The sequence below is a fragment of the Molothrus aeneus genome, chromosome 7, assembly GCF_037042795.1.
Source record: "Molothrus aeneus isolate 106 chromosome 7, BPBGC_Maene_1.0, whole genome shotgun sequence".
Taxonomy (NCBI): Eukaryota; Metazoa; Chordata; class Aves; order Passeriformes; family Icteridae; genus Molothrus; species Molothrus aeneus.
Window position 1 is genome coordinate 11,053,156 of NC_089652.1, and position 17,456 is coordinate 11,070,611.

At 42.1% G+C, this 17,456-nt stretch overlaps 1 protein-coding gene across 1 annotated transcript in view; it reads left to right on the top strand.

Annotated features, from left to right (window-relative positions):
- The first annotated feature begins 1,133 nt into the window (after positions 1-1,133).
- Positions 1,134-17,456, top strand: part of PLCL1 (phospholipase C like 1 (inactive)) — a 179,976-nt gene continuing 163,653 nt past the window's right edge. Inside the window, exon 1 of the mRNA XM_066553557.1 lies at positions 1,134-1,611. Coding sequence (XP_066409654.1) covers positions 1,351-1,611 — 261 coding nt within the window. The 5' untranslated portion in view covers positions 1,134-1,350. The remainder of the gene's footprint in view (positions 1,612-17,456) is intronic.

Consider the following 17,456-nt stretch of genomic DNA (forward strand, 5'->3'; position numbering starts at 1 on the left):
GGTTTTCTTTTATTTTCTTCCTTAATCCATGACTGCCAACAGGTGCCAAACACATTCATTAGGGAATTACTTTAGAAAACAGGGAGAAAGTAATATTCCCACAGAGCCTTACTGCCTTTAAAGCTGGTAACTATAATTTTGAATAGTCTTATATCCCCAGTGAACTACCAGCTCGCCCAGCCCTACCTGTTCTATTTTCCATCTCGCTGTATAATCTCTTCCTCACCTCTTTCCTGGGCTTTCACCCTTGCTGCACTCCACCCCACCTTTCCTGACGTGTCCACGTGGATAATCTCATTATAACTAAATACCCCCTGAAGAATTACAAGGGACAGCACCACGCTGGCACGAACTCTTCCCAAGGCTGCCCTTTCCCGGAGGCTCCCTCTGGATCCCCGCACCGGCACCGAGCGGGGCCGCGGCCGCCAGGGGGCGATGTCGGCCCTGCCAGCGCCGCCGGGCCCGGGGCTGTGAGGGGCAGGGCAGGAGCGGGACCGCCCCGGGCCGGCGGCCGAGAGCGGAGCAGCCCCGCACAACCTGCTTCTCTTTTGGCTCGTTTTTAAGCGGCAGAGGAATCCCAACGTGAGTCTTCGACCTCTTTTGTGAGCTGTCTCTTACGGCTCGCATCCACTCTGCCGGCCCGCCGTCAGCAGCCTCAAGGTGCCCCTTACAGCAGCAGCCCCCACAACCGCCGCTGGCAGCGTCCCTGTTCCTACCACGGTGCCTCCACTCGGTGCTACTACTGCAGGGTATTTAACCTAAGTCACCCCTTCCACACGCTGCTTTTACAGAGGCAGCCCAAACCTGCCTCAAACACGCACGGGGAAGCATTCCCGCGGCCGCCTTGGCACACGAACGCTCTCGACAGGCAGCACGGTCCTCCACAGGCCCTCTTCGTCAAGGTTGTGGCGAGGGCGACCAGGTGTTACGAGTCCTCCTCCAGCGCCCCAGCCGCCCCCCGCGCACCGCCCCGGCCGCCCGTCCAGGCGTCCCGCGGGCACGCCCCTCCCCAGGGCCATTGGCTGCCGCTGCGCCGCCGGGGGGCGGCCGCGCCGCCGATTGGCCGAGCTCACCGTCCGTCAACATAAGCCCGGCTCCTGTCACAACAGCGCGGGGCTGTGGCCGCACTTCCTGCGCGCTGTCCGCGTCCCCCGCCCCGCTCCTCTGGCTCCGTGGAGTTCCCTGAGGGCACCCTCCGCCCCGGGGACCGACATGGCTCCTCCGGAGAAAGTTGGCGCTGCCGCCGCCGTGCCCTGAGAGGAGCGCCGCGGGACGCCGTCCGTTCCTCCGTCCGTGTGACTCCCCCGCCCTCTCAGCACCCCGGAGAAGTTGACACCGCTCGGCGGGGCGATGGCAGAGGCTGCTGGCGGCAGAGAGCAGCCGGCGGCGAGCCGTGCTCCTCCCGACGTCGCTTACCGTGCCGAAGAGGAGCCCGAGCCGGCATCCCTGGACGCCGGGGGCAGGAGGCGGGAGCGCCGGAGCGGCGTTTCGGCCGTGGGTACCGCGGAGCGCTTCCCCGGCGGCAGCCTGGGGCCAGCGGCAGCGCCCGACCCCGACGCCTGCCTGCTGGAGGCGGCCAAGGCCACCCCGCGGAGGAGCAGCATCATCAAGGTGAGGGTGTGCCGCGCCGCCGCGAAGTTTGCGCGGGTCCCGCCGCCGGGTTACCCAGGCTGAAGCCGCCCTTCGGTGCGTCCCTGCCCGTGGGAGGGGGCCGGGGTGGGCAGAAGGGTGGTGGGAGCCCTCCGGGGACGGGCTGCCCGCACCCCCCGCGCAGGTGAAGCGGCCGCGCAGCGCCGCTGCCCTGCCTGCGGCAAGGACAGCGGGGCCGCGGCGCCGCCTCTACGGAGCCCCCGGGGCAAGGTGCGTGCCCGGAACGAGCGGCTCTCCGGGTCTGTGCTGGGGTGCTGCTCCTGCCAGCGCTGAAACGGGTATTGCGTGACCCATGGGGCAGCTTCCCGCCCAGTTGTAAAGTTGTTGCATAGCAGCTCGTATCTGTTCTTATTTAATATTGATGAAGCACCTGGAAGGCAGAATAAATAGCTTCTACAGCGCTGGCTTTCTTAGTTCTTGAGCAGCAAAATATGCAGTGTCACAAATTAACAGAAGGTGTGTTTGGAGACGGACTGTAGTACAGGTTGTTGCGGAGCTGCACCGGGTGTTTAGCACCTTTAATGTGAAATTAATAGGTCGGGCGTGACCTTAAAGCCTTCGCCTTTGTTATTGTTTGGTAAGGAAAATGGTTTTATGATTATGTTGATTCTTCCTTTTTTTCCGGTTTAATTTTTTTTTAAATAAACTCTGTGGTTTTGAATTAAATGGCATCTCCTTGCAAGTGTGTAGGCTTAATCGTCAGTTTCTGGGGAACCGATGAATGAAATCTTCTGGGCGAACTTAATTTAGCATATGGTCACACGTGATCCTCTTGTTAGTGATTTGCACTTGGAAGGCATCGGAAGAACAGCGGAAAAGAAGACTTCTCATCTGTAAATGTGTGAAGGCGCTGGGTAGAGCTCTACCTTAATGCTGGAAGCTCAGGACGCATGCTTAGCTCTTGCAGCTTAATATGTCTATTCAGCGGAAGAACAGATACCGTGAAATACTTGCTTTTTTGCATTTTAAATCCATAAACGTTCAGAGGAGACCGAGGTGGTTAAATGCAAAAGAGCCTCGGAGGGTCCTTTGTAAGTTTCACGTTGAAGTATTAACCCATTAAGTCCAGCAAAGCGTTAAGGGTGGTTTTAGTTTTGTAAAGACATCCACTATGTCTTTACATGGGAATGCTTCAGTCTGAAGTTGCATAAATGTATAAATGCTTTGCTAAATCAGGACCAAAGTTCTGTAACTGTACTGGTAAGGAGATGATATTTTCTCTTAGAATCGTGTGAAGGTTTCAGAAATTGAAAATACACAATCTTGGATTTCAGTTGAAAATGTATCATTATTTTTACAGACTATACCAGTTCCATGTGGTAGATGTTTTAATGTCATAAAGGATGTGTAATTGTTAATGACTGAGTAGCATTTTCACTACTGCTTGGTAATTGATATTGATAATTTAGCACATCTGATAATGATCAGCACATTAGCACATAGTGGTAACGATCACTCTTCTAACTGGAGGAAGTTCCTTGAGACCTATCTCAGGATGGTGTTTAAAGGAGAAAGATTCCTGATAGAGGTAAGAAATATTAATGTTCTTATACAGGGAGCTGGTAAGGCCTCATCTGAAATACTGAGTTAACTCAGTTTCCTATGCTCAGGAATGGTGCATTCAAACTGGAGCAGATGCACAGAAGGACAGCTAGAATGGGCTGATAAGGTCTCTGGAGTGAATACTGTATGAGAGGGGAAATAGATTTCTTGGACAAAAGCAAAGGACTCTTATGCGTAGACTGAGTCTGGAAACTACAAAGTTACTCTGGGCCCTGTAAGGGTTTGGAATGGTCTTTTGATAGGAGTGGAATGAAAAATACGATTGTTAATCTTAAATTTAATTGTTAAATAGGTGGTTTAAATTAGATAACATGGCTGTGTCTCATTGCAGGTGTCTGAACTTGAGAATTCAGGGACTGTGCATCTCTAAGGCACAATGTTGGGACCCCATAGAAAGCACTGCATTTCTTTTCCCTCAAGTTGTCTCAGTGGTATATAAAAGTGTTTTGAATCTCAGTTTTCCATTGGCATTATACCAGGAAGTACTATTAACTTGGGGTAGAAATTAAATAATGTATTTGACTGCATTTTCAGCAATTTTTAATGTAATAGGACCTATTCATCAGGTGTTAAATGCAAATTTTAGTTGGAATTAAGATAAGACCCTCCAAGTTACTTTTTTTTTTCAGGACTTCAACATGCAGGCTTTCTGCACAAGCATTCTGTTTTACAAGGAAATGAATTTGCTAATGATTTATTATATTTATTTTACTCTAAAATGTCTATATGTTCATATAAATCTATAGTCAAAATAGTATTCTATTGCTTCCTCTAAGCTGATCTTATCTGCTGAAAAATGTGACTTAAGAAAGCAAAGGAAGTTGCACAGTAAGGACAAGCTCTTACTCTGCAGGAGTTGAACATTCTTGCTCTGTTTTCCCATTTACCTCTCAACTATTTAAAGGTGTACTTTAAACATGAGTGGTCTTGCTCAGTTAAGCAAAAAGTTAAAATTCTGTAAATTTACATGGTCAAAGTACACTTCTAACAGCATTTTTTCCGCAGCTGTCTTTTGGAACTTTGGAAGTCTCAAGGTTAGCATCTGAGAGTTCAATTCCAGTGGAAGCCAGACTTGCTTACATTGGAGTGTTCTGGCACCCACAGTATAACTGTGAAGTACAAAGGCTGAACAGGGACTTGTTTTAAAAACCTTCCCTGCAGCAAAATCCACTTGGCATATATTGCAAGTAAAATATGAGCCCTTCTAAATAATCTTCAGTATGTTCATGTGCTCTATATTTGGCTTCAGTAACAAGAGAACTCATTTATATAAAAAGAACAAAGTGTAGCCAGAAAATTGTTATTCCCATTTTGCTTTGCTGATGTTCACAGCTTTGTATATTGAGGTAAATGTAAAATAAGATTAATGAGAAATAGTTGTAGCTGTTCTTGTGCATTAGGTTGTTTCACTAACGTGTTTTAGTTGGTTTATTTTAGGTTTTGTATTTTGGTTTTGTGTTTTTTTTCCTAATGCATAGAAGAGGTAAGTGGTCTTACTACAGAACTGGAACGAGAATGGGAGTTTGCCATGAGGAGCCTGAAATCCGCAGACAAGAATGCTTGGAGATAAAACTAGAGAAATGGCAAGAGATCATAGGACTTGACCTGTTTTCTAGGAAGCCTAAAGATGGAGTATGCGTTGACTAAATGATTTGCCAAGTGGTTTTTTGTTGTTGTTGTTGTTGTTGCTTGTGAATAATCCGGGCCCAGTTGTTTGCAAATAGAATAATAATTGGAACCACTTTTAGGCCAGGAGAGCAGAAGACAGTGCTTGGAGAACTGGATTTCTGCTTTCTTTGCATGTAATGTTTTGCAAGCCTTCCTGTGTGGGGGCCTCTAAACAGAGTAAATGGATGTTGTTTTCCTTCTGGCATGTTCCTTCTGCCATTGCCATGTATGAGCACTTTAATAAATGAGTAGGAAGGCTGTGTAATTTGTTATGTAATGCTACTGAAATACTTTGTAGCTTTCTACCAAAATATTTCTCTGTCAATTCTTATCAGGCATCTCTCTCTGCTTTGTTTGCATGCAAGACAAACTTTTGGGATCATGTGTTTGTTTTCTTCCTGGATCTTTGTTTTAAGATACTGTAGCAGATAACGCAGCAGACTGTGCCCATGAAATGAACTTGAAGTAGCAGCTGCAGACTCTCTAACTCAAGAGACTTTACCTTCAGTCACAGTAGAGCTGTGAGTCCTTTCACTGAAGTTCTTCCAAAGGCTATTTGCCTGCTTCATGTAGAGATTTCTTTTCCTTTAAAAGCTGGTTGAGTTGTCCTTGCTTATAATACACTACTAGCCTAAGAACTGCAAGTCTTATTTAGGGTTTTGCAGTTTAATTAATCAGTGGAAGTGTATCAAGATAGCCAGCTGTCTTATTTCAAGACTTGTATTTATGTTTGTGATGTTCTCAGTTATAAAAAAAAAAACCCACAATGAAAGCAGTGAGGCTTCGTTTCTTTCAGTTTGTTCTGATGTGTGGTGACAGAATTCAAGTATTTTAAATACACACCACATCTGTCTATGCAATGTAACTATTTAAGATTGTTTTCAGAAGACAGTTTTTCAGGACTGTAATGATTCTCCAGAAGCTTTTACACAGCTTTTTGCTGTGCTGCTTAATAATCTTAAACTATGACTATGTAAGATTCATTAAAGCTGATAAACTACTTGATAGTCCAATGCTGATTTTATCATGAATGCATTCTTTTATGTATATGTACCAGAAGGAAAAAAGGAGAATATGTAAGTTGAGATTACATTAAATAATGTGGTAAAACCTAAAAAGGCATTTGGAAGGGCAAGAATGACATGTCTAGCCATGCAAAGACTGCTACAAAATGGGAAATTCACCAGATAGATCTGGTAAAAGGTAACTGGTGGGTGATATTTTTATGTATGTAAATTTCCGAACATTGTGGTAAACAGGGAACTGATATTTGCTCCTTTCACAGAATATGAAGTCAGGGAAAAAAACAGTGGTAGTTCTTTAGCAGCAGGTTGAAAATAAATGACAGTATTTCCTGATGCAGCATGTGAGTAAATCATGCACTTTACAGCCCCAGAAATCTGTGCAGTCAAACATGTAAATGGGTTTGAGCAGGTTTGAAATGACAAATTGATGAAGAGAGCTTCACTATGCACCAAAAGCATCTGGATTTGAAAGTTCCTAAACTACAAGTGCTTGAACTCTGGGAAGCTGCAGCAAAGAATCGACCAGTTTGTACTTCCTTGCTTCTTATATGTCTCCCAGGCATGTACTCATCTTGGGATACCAGACTAGGTTGATCTTTATCTAACTCAGTATCTGTTTGTTAAAAAAAAAATAAATGAATTGTGAAGAGACCCAGGAAACTGGTTTCTATTACTGCTAGTACAAAATTTCCTTAGAAATTAAAGAATCTTTGTTCATTTAGTTATTTAGAATTAATGTTTACCACCTTTACAGAAGAGAAGTGGTTTAAAGATCTTTTTTTGGATTGTTGTGGCATAGCTGTTTATATTTTCATAACACTGTGCCTCTATTCCATACACCATTGTTTTTCCTTAAGCATCTATTCAAGACAATTTTGGACAGAACAAATACTGGTTATAGACCTGGTTTTGTCAAATGAGTTATGGCCAGTAATTAGTATCAGTGAAGCTGGGCAGTTTTTCTTTGACCTGTTGTGTTTATCACTGACATACATTCTCATGGGGGGCAGTAGGCATTTCAGACTGGAGTTTAACTTCCATCTCTTTCCTCTTTGTTCTTAGAGCAACATCAGTAGACCCAGTATAGACCCTGTGCTTAAGTTGGTAACACTGTAATGAGAAATGTTTAGGTCTTGTGGAATTTATGTCACGCTATCAATAATAATTATCATAGCAATGGAAACCACTATATATAAAATGATTGAGGTGCAAGATTTGGGCGTGTGGGTCTTAGGAAGCTGTCCTAAAGGCTCATCTGGCTCAAAGTCTTCTAAAAGTTAATGGGTGCCTTTACACTGACTTGTCTAAACTTTACTGCTTGAAAATTTTAAACAAATCCAAACAACCTACATCCAGGCCAAACTGCTTCCTTTGAAGTTTATAGTAAAAATGTCTGCTAACTATTCTAATAGTAGTCCATATTGCTTGGTTTGGTTCCACTTGGCACATAATGTAACACATGACCAGTGATCTCAGTGAACATGTGGGTACAGATGGATGAAGCCTTGTGTTTGGGGTGTTTTTCTGTACCAGTTCATAGGAGTCAAGGTGATTTGAGTGTCTTGCACTGGAATTACTGAAAGGTGACCTTTCTGTCGGATAACAGCAAGTCCAGTGGTCTGCAAACACAAGTTCTGGCAGGTTTTTCAGGAAGTTGTTTGATAGGTTTTCTAGGTAAGAGGTAGGAGCTGTTAAGGTTGGGAGTAAGAGATGAAGTTGGTGATACTGGTTGATTTGTTTCTAAATTATGTGCATAAAGACTTTTGTGCAGAAGTACACAAATGATTAAAAATAGTATTCTGATGAAGTAATGGGGCTGGTGGACAGAGCAGTGGCAGAGGTGGAAAGCTTTCTATTGCTTTCCAAATATGTTAAGCAGCTGTTAATAAAATTAAGTTTTCATATCTGTGTGGAGATGCAAATCCTGTTTCTCATGCTAATATTTTATTCATTTTGTAGTTCCACTGAGATCATTGCCATCTGTAACAAAAATGTTTTAATTGAGTTAATGGTATATTTTTTTTTTTTCTGTTCTTCCCTACAGTAGATGTGAAAATGCAGGCAGTTACTGTAGAACCAATAATACATCTGCTGTAGTGAACCATTTAGCTGGTCATTCTTGTAAACTTAATCAACATATTAGATGGGTTGGTGTAATTTCTGGTAATACTGGGTGATTTTTCTAAGACACGAGGAAGGATGATTAACATTACTTTTAATAACATGTGTATTCTAGTTTTGGGGTTTTTTTTAGTTAATGTGACTTGAAGATTTTTACATGCATGACAATTCAAGAGCTACTTAGACTTTGTTAAAAAAAGAAGTGCCACAAATGGCTAAATGCCTTTACTAAATGCTAACAATTTCTGAGGACTCATAAAGATCTTTGTATAGGTTGGAAATGTATTTACATTCAAAGCCTTGTTATTAAATCTTTTTGTATCATAAATATTCTGGGGTTTGAAGCCTACTTATATAGAATCCTATTTTCTGGAAGAGTCTTATGTCCAAAGTTTGCAGTTTTAAGTGATTATTAAACCCCTCCCTGAAATGTGTTCAAATTGCTGAGATTATTGTAATATCTTCATTATTAATTTCTTCAGTCATGGTTCACTGCTTAGTGTGGATTTATTAAGTTGAAAGTCTCTGACCATTAAGACTTTGTACTGGAATCAAATGGAGGTAAAATATTCCTCCTCTTCCAGAGCCACATACATCAATGAAATTAGCCTTGGGATTATTATTTGAGGCAGCATGCATCAGGTAATGTTATTGTGGGATGCCTATTTAAAGGTGTACCTCAGTCTAAAAGGTAACTGGCATCAAAGTGTTACTGTACTGAGGGGATTTAAAAAAATATTGGAAGATTGGATTCTTCTCCTGAGTGGCCTGCTCACATGGTACTGAGGCACCATGTTTTAGATAATCCCAGCTGAAACAGCTACAGAAAACATTCATTAGAGTAATATTGAATTTTCTCCAGAATCTCTTCATCCTGCTGGATCCTGGTTGTCCTTCAGGTTGACCTATGTTATGCTGCTTTGGTACTCTTTGAAGGGGTAAAAGGAGCATGTGTTTGCTGCCCAGTTCTTTATTCAGAGATTTGTTGTCATTCATTGATTTGTGTGGGTGTAAATGGCTATAGAAGATGCAGAGTGGTTGGTAATTAGGACTCAAATAATCATTGTTCAGTGGATGCCTGTTTTGGTAACTGGGATCCAACTTCTGAATGGGCAGTAGGAACATCAGTTGGAAATCTATTCAGTATGAAGCTGGCTGCTCTATTGCATACCTTTCAAATAAGTCTAGAATCAGGTAAAATGCAGTGCTCAGTATTTATTATTTTATGGACCCAAAGTCTGTTAAGTAGTGTTGAATGGTGATTCTCCCAGAGTCATTTGGACCTAATTACCTGTATTGTGCTAAAAACACAGAGTGTTTTTAATTCATTAGATGAGTTTGCTGGATTACTAATTTGTTTTGCTTGTAGACTATGAAAAGTTTTAATGCTATTTCACTCTTTCAGGTAGTTTGGAGGGTAAATACAACTAAAAAGGAAGTTTCTTAAGTAAAATGCAGGGTGCACTTGTATGAGATGCCTGCTGCTCATGGAAATATCTATCTTGCTTTTGTGTATACTGGTGGACTTTTTTCTATTTTGTGTTGATGCATCTTCTAGAGAGTGTGTCTGCTTAAAAACCAAACCAGAAGAGCAAGCAGCCAGACAAAAACTTCTGCCAGGAGTATTGATGAAGATGATGCCATGTATTTAAGAAATTCTGTTATATTGGGTCCTACTGCAGTCAATGCATATTGAAGAGTAGATGTGCTTTGGAGACTGCCTGAGAATGACAGGTAGGACATTGACATGCTTGCAAGAAAAAGGCAGGAAGTAAATAGCAATAAGAGGTAAAACTCCTTGATCAGGAATCAGATGCTAGTGCTTGAGTACCCCAGGAAAGCCACAGGCCAGAGCAGGGTGAGAGCATGTCTAGAAGCTCAAGTGAAATTCAGAAAATTGGATTATATGTAATCAGAGTGCTGCTGAGAGCAGGGCTGTCACGGGGAACGGACAAGGCTGAAATAAAACCAGGGAGCCTGGCTGGGAGGTTGAGGCGCTGGAGTCAGGAGTCAACCAAGGGTGCACAAGCAGGACAGGGGTGAGGTGGAGGACCAGGATTTGAGGAAGAATTTTGAGCACAGCCATGGGGATCACATTTGCAGATGCAGCTCTGAGCTCTGCTCAGGAAAAGTCACACAGGACAATACCAGTTCGTTGCCTGAGCTGGGTTGCTCTGGTTTCGTGGTCATTTGGGCATGTACTGTGCTAGAGGTGTGTAGGTGTTTCAGGGGATTGGCTGCTGAATGATGTCAGCTTTGGGGAACCTGGAAAAGGGCACAAGGTGGCTGCCAGAAGCCAGAGGGGTTTTATGCCACAAACATTTACAGCAGCTCTGGTTGAGAGAGCAGTGGGAGGATGATTGAGGGCTGCCTTGGTCCTGCTCTTGTCAGCTTGGCAGTGATTGTTCCTTGCATCTCTCTCTTCTTAAGTGAAGATTGGTGCCTGTTTGGGCATCACCTATTAAGCTTTCCATACCCCTGTAGCATTTAGGCAAGCTTAATACTGAATTTTAATATCACAGTGATGTTTTAGTTTTGTTTTCTTTGTTGGGATGTTTTTTTGAGGAAATAGATTATCTTGGTGATTCTGTCAGTTTTAGCCTACTTGCTTAGAAGAAGGAGAAGAATAATTTTTACTTAATGTTAATTTTTCTCTTTGGACACAAAATACATTATGGGCATCACTTACCATAAATGTAGATGAGTTCTGGGTCCTTGCATTTAATTTTTTTTATAAGCTGTAGTTTTGCTTGGAAGACACGTGAATTTTTTTGTTGTTGTTTTAATTTGATTTTATAACAACTTCCATGAATATCTGATTAGAAGTTGTATTTGCTCACCTGGAGGGACTGCTGAACTCTTTGAACGAGAGCTATCAGGAGAAAGCACTGTGAATGGATTATTGTAAGATCCTTCCTCTTTTTCTGAATGAGATTATGTGGGAGGTTATTGCATTAATTTAGCAAATATAATAGTTTAATAAAAGTACTATATTCCATTGGAGTATGACACACCTCCAGGCTACCTCATGTAAATACTGTCATAAAAATTCTCTGAGCGCTGGCTAAGAAATAGATGTTGGAATTCATGCAACATAAGAAAAAAGACTCTGCCAACATTTTGTGTTCAGTGGTAGATGGAGCCCTGTCCCCTAGACTGCCTGGAAGCAGCACTGCCTTCATTGGGAATGGAGCCTTCATTTGCTGGAGCCAGCCTTGCTCTGTGGGTGACACCCAAGCCTTGGCACGGGGGTAAGGACAGGTTTGTCCTGAGACATACACATGGGTGTATCCTGAAGGAAGGCTTGTCTTCTAGTGTTATGTAAAATCGGTTGTATTTGTGTATGATTTGGAAATGCAAGTTATGGCATTCACGTAGCTTGTGAATTTCTTCCTCAGTGTTATGATTCACAGTGGCAGTTGCTCCCTAAAGCAATGCAGATTTTCAGTATAAACATAGTTTCTGCAGTCTGAAATCAGTGGCAATTTTCCCATTGCCATCAACGGAGGAGGGATTGGATTGAACACAAATAGCCAATCACTAAACCCTGTTATTTTACCTCACAATTTTCTTTTTCAGACTCTCAAAATGTGGTTAATTATGTTATGCTGATTCTACTTTGAGCTAGGCAAGGTTTGTTTGGCAAAACTGTATGACTTTAAATATCAGCACTAATACTGCTGAAGAATGAATTTTGGGGGATTATTTCTAGATAAGTTGTTCTTATTAGAAGCACAAAAAAGACTAAGTTTCTATTAGAACTGAGAAAAAAATAGATGGCTTAACTCACAGCAAATACATTTGTTTGTTTGCTTGGCAGTGCTGCTGCGGCATCTGTGTGCTGGATGCAGGTTTACAATTCTGTTCATATTCAATACTTGTTTTTGCTACATCCTTATGGATGAAAGGGAGGTACTCTCATACATGGTAGTGAGGTACACTACTTTGATGGATAAGGCTAGTGCTTAGAAGGGAGTGATTTCAATGGACTTATCCAAATCTCTGTTTGATCTTGAGATCAAACTGGAGCCGTTTGTGGCCTTCAGAACATTCTCCTGGTACCCTTGGTTGCCAGAGGAGTGTGCCCTGCAGCAGTACCTTCCAACTTTGAACACTTCTTTTAGAATTTTAACCATTATAACGACTTAAATTATTTTACATTCTCTTGCTGAGCATAGATTACATAGATCAGTCCAAGGACTATGGTGTTTTCCTGCAGAAGAAGCTGGGCTGTAGCAGTAGATGGGGAGGATAAGTAAGTTGTTTGGCTTGGGAGAGTGATATGTGAGCGAGTTAAGCATCTTGCTTTGCCTAGGCTCAGCAGCTCTGCTGGGAGGGGCATGGGTGTGGGGAGCAGGTAAAGCTTAAGTGATAGGAAAAAAGGTTGGTTTAATGAGATGAGGTTAACATCCTCGTTCGCATTGACCAGCATAAAGACTGTAACATGTCCCCATGTGCTGTGAAATGCTGACATACAAGCACTTGTGATAAAATCTTGTGACTTTGCCCAAAGAGCTCACCTTTCTGAGGGCTAATGGCCAGTATCATGTTTAGGTGTGAGCTGGGGCTGGATGGATGATCCTGTTTACCAAGAAGAGGTGAGACTGAGGAACAGGGAGCATGTTAAACGGGGCAAGGCAGAGCACAGAGCTGAGATGTTGGGAAGCTGCACCTTGTACCTGCTTGTGGCAGTGCCTGTGATGTCTGGGGAAGAGAGCACTTCTGTTCCTTCTGAAATTATCAAGACTTAAATCCTGATAAATAAAAAAACCTGGAGTTTAAGAGTACACTCTTATCCTGTATAGTAGTACCTTGCCTTCCCAGTATGGAGGACCAGACATTTTTCTTAGCTTACTTAAGAAAATTGGTGTAAAGCTGGTGCCTGGCTTCCACACAGCCCTGCTCTGCAAAGAGGAAACTGTATCTCACTTCAGAGCAGCTTTTAACTTCTCCAATGATACCCGGCTCTCAGCTTGAATAAACAGCTAGCTATATCCTACTGCAAGTGCATTTGGCATAGTTTTTAGAAATTTGAGGATTTGAAAGGAACAGTGTGGGCACAGTGTTCTGTTCACCAGGAGAAGAAATATCAGCTTTCTAACCTAAGAAGGTTGCAGCATTTTCTGTCTGCTTTGAACAGTTGTGAGGCAAAAGATAGGACCCTGCTGAAATCCACCATTGGTGGGTCATAATCTCGAACTTTACATTTCATTTCAAATACCATTTCATTTGTTTATTTATCTGTACACCTACTCAAGGATCGCAGAATGTCTCTAGCTTGTCTTGTGGCATATTGCAGCCAGGAGCACATATTGCACAGTTCTCCAAATACTACTCAAGGAAAACACTGTAGTGTTTGTGTCTGGATATGTGTATGTTCTAAAGAACATAGTTCCCACTTGCTCAGTTTATCTTCCCCTTCATCTATGTATATAAGTATTGTATATACTTTGCATCATAGTAGAAATTCACAGAACATGTTAAATTGACTTTTTATGCACAAAATTTTGCATTATTGCATAATTTTGGCAGTGGGAAATTATGGTGTTTTTTCCTTGCATGAATCCAAGAACTGAATGTGGTAGTTATTGGAAGATACAACTTCTTTTCAAAAGGAAGAAAAGGGCATTTAAATTCAGTATTTCAGCAGAAGTATAAGAATAAGAAGGTCAAGTATGGTTTACACTGCTAAATTACTTGCATGTATTGGAAATATTTCTTTCCATCTCCTGCTCTTTTTGGCATAATGTAAATACAACTTGGAATGGTTTATTTGAAAGGTTTAAAAAAAAAAAGGTGTATGGACAAGTCTCAAGTTTAGAACTGATGGTCATCAGGAGGTAGCTAAAACTAAAGCTGGTACTAGAGTGCCTATATAGTGATTTACATTGGGTCTTCATTAAAACAAGTTTCTGTGTGGAACAAAGGCCAAGGGCCCCATTTCTTGTAAGATGGAGATGAAAATAAGAATGAGAACAACCATGTAGTATATGATAGAGATAATTCATGCTATTAATGTATAAAATATTGTAAGATCCAAACTATGTCTTTTGACCACCCCGGCCAGGAGCAGTGTCTTATTCATATACATCCAGTTCTTGGACTATGTTTAGATAGCATCATAAGAATGGAGACTTCCAGGGTGATAATCGCTGGCTTCCCTGGGCCACCAGGACCGCTGGAGAGTGATTATCACCTCGAAGATTATATCTACCATGATGATAAACGGGCTCCACCCTGTTACATGTGAATGCCGACTTCCCCGAAGTTCTCTGACAACATCTAGACACCTGGACTGGACTTTTGTCTACCTCTGCACATGTAAAGCCCTGGTTCTGCATGTGAAGGGACACAAAGAACATTCGGTCATCTCTGCCTCGGGCAGAATAAACTGTACAAGAACTCACTGCGAGAAGCAGCATTTGTGAACAGGGGAGACTGACACTCGGAGGTCAGATCTGTGTTCACCCAGCGCTGAACCCGGGCTCGATGCTGCCCTTGGCTGTGGTGGTTTTTGATGATCAAAATTCGGTCTCGTGGACAAATTAATAAATCATTGCTAAATTTTCTTATAAGTTTGGCTCTCGATTTGATCATTTATAACAAACCAGAAAATGAAGAAGAGCAAACATTGCATCCATAGACTGGTGTGTGTGTGCTGCAAAACTGGTGTGCAGCTACATTCTGAGCTGGTGTTTTCTGCAAAAAGCTGCTATAGCAGGAAGAGAGGTGCAGACTGACTCGTGCTGCTGTGGCAGACTGAGATACAGAGCACTCCTCTTGCCAACAGAATTGCTTGGACAGAGGTGTTGCAGGCCAGAGGTTGTGTCTGTTCTTCTGGCCTGCTACACCAAAGTAGGATTTGATCTGTATGGTTCTTAGGGAGAAAAGACTAATTTGACAAAGAGCTTGGTATCCCAAATGAGTGTTACCTTTGTGAGTGCTGGATAGTGGGAGTTAGCAATAAATGCCCTCTTTCAGGGTAGGACCAATGAATGACCCCAGCAGAAAAATAGCAGTTACTTGTGGGAGGATAGAATGTAAGAAAAAAAAGATAGTGCAGAAGGTAATCTCACCCCTGAGGAGTTGCAGCTGTACTAATTACCAAAGATTAGGAGCAGCCCTGCCCTTAACAGGCCAAAGCTGTGTCCAGTGAAGATGAGTGCTACAAAAGAGTGGGTTAGCTGGGTGAGGAGAGAGCTGGAGTTTGTTGGCTGTGCTGTGAAAAAGGAGTCAGTGCTGTGAGGAGATGCCCATGAGAAATCACCAAGAAGGTATAGAACTTTTGTAATAAGATGGCAACAAATGTTGCAGTTACTTGCAGTTTGGGCAGGGCAAATTGTTCTTTGATCTTCCTGGCTGTGTATGTAAAAGGTCAGCTAGACAGTTGAATTAATAAAATAGTTTGTGTGGTGGTTTTTCTTTGTTATTTGTGTTTGTTTTTGGGGGCTGGTTGTTGTGCCTACCTGTATTTTAGTGGTTGTTCAAAATGCATTTTCTCTTCATGAATTTTGTATGTTTCTAATTAGAAGCTGATATCGGAATCCATGGGGAGCATGGGTATAACCTTGTATTGCCCCTTTGAGTTTATTGTGCTCCAGTAAAGTAATTAATGGATGAATGCAAATATGAAATTAAATTATATGAAAGAATAATGTTGTAGAAGAGATGCAAACATGCTGCATGTATGTATCACTTGATATCATTAAGTTATGATATCATCAGTTGCTTCTCAGGTGACTTGGCTACCCATTAATCTCTACACCAGATTTTGTTGAAGTACAAAACTTGAAGATTTCCTCCCTCTTTCATGTTTTTGAAAATACAATGGGTTTTGTTTTCCATTTGGTTTGGTGTTTTTTTTGTTTGTTTGTTTTGGTTGGTTGTGGGGTTTTTTTTTTTTTTTTAACTTTTTTGTTTTTACTGTTTTACCATTGCATATATGATATGCGTTTTGGTTGCTGTGTAAAAGATTGTACTACATCAGGAAGGTTTTTGGGATACCTGTCATTCTTGGATGAATGGGTTGTGGCAGTTCAATTGCAATTATAATTTTAAATCCCCTTAAAAAAGGCTGGAGAGGCTAAATTCAGGAGCATTGGACTCAAGACATCAGGGAGGTATTTAACATCCTTCTGGAAAGACCTGAGATGGCTGCACCCATAACAGCTGTTAGATGAGCTTCTAATGGTGTCAGATGAGCCACTAAGAACCAGTGAATGCCAGGCTTCTCTCTTTTCTGTGATGATTTATTGCTCAATAGCAGTAAAATAATCCAGGCAATGCATCAGGGAGAATTGCTGCTTTTCTCAAGTGGTTCTTTAACTTTCAAGATAAGCTTCATGGTGTTTCCATGATTAATGCTTCCTTTGCTGTTGACTGCTCTAGGGTTTGTTTCTTGGTAGTTTATATACTATAGGAGAAGTTTAGCACTGTCTCTCCCAGCAGGTCACTTCCAGCCATGCCTAACTGCTTAATTAATTGAGTCATTACGATAATGGATTTGTAGTTGGTTTTACAAATCTGTCTGAGTGCCTTCTTCCCTGAGGACACCACTGTACCTTGTTCTGAGAGGTGTGAAAAGCAAGAAGAAAAGTTTAACTGCCAAATAACTGCACATAGGAACATTCAGAGACTTGGAAGAGAACAGCTCAGGAAATAATTCCATGCTTCTGCTCACTTCAAAGTGTGTTGTGAAATGGTTACTTTTAGGGGGAGGACTGTTTGGCCAAAAGAGAAAGCAGAGCTTGGAAAATGTTGGTGGAAGGACCTTTCCCATGTAATCCTGTATAAATAATCTGCTGGAGAAATTGTTGCTTGTGTTAATTACTGTATGCATCGAGCCAAAACACAGGGATTTTCAGGATGGTGTTGGTGTATCTATTACTGGCAAAATACAGGGAGATACAGAATAGTATGGAAGGATGTATTCACACAGACAGCCAAGGCTTGTGGTGGACCTACAAAATCCTTCCCTTGGACTGGGGCAGCGAAGGGGGGAAAATGTCTCATGAGCCCAGTTAAATTTTTTTCATAACATTTTTCCTGTAATTTTTATTCTGTAAGCAAGAATAGTTCATGTGTGAAAGCTTCATCCTGGCTAGCCACATTTTGTCCATCCTGTGAAGCCAGTGCCTGGTGTTGAAAGTCAGGAACACAGGAGCCTTGCATGTCTGCATGTGTCTGGCAGCCTGGGGGAATAGGCTGGATGTGTAGAGCAGGGAGCAGTGCAGAATTCTTGCAATGGAACCTAATGTGGCCTTGGGGTAAGTATTTTTAACCTTTGCTAGAGGCTGCTTGCCATTTTTAAATAGCCGCTTCTCTACCTCATTTTATGGCCAAATACCTATGCTCGTTCCTGTTTTTTTTTTTTAATCTTATCTTGCCACTTAAAATTAGAACCTTTTATTTTACTGCGAAGCAAACAGT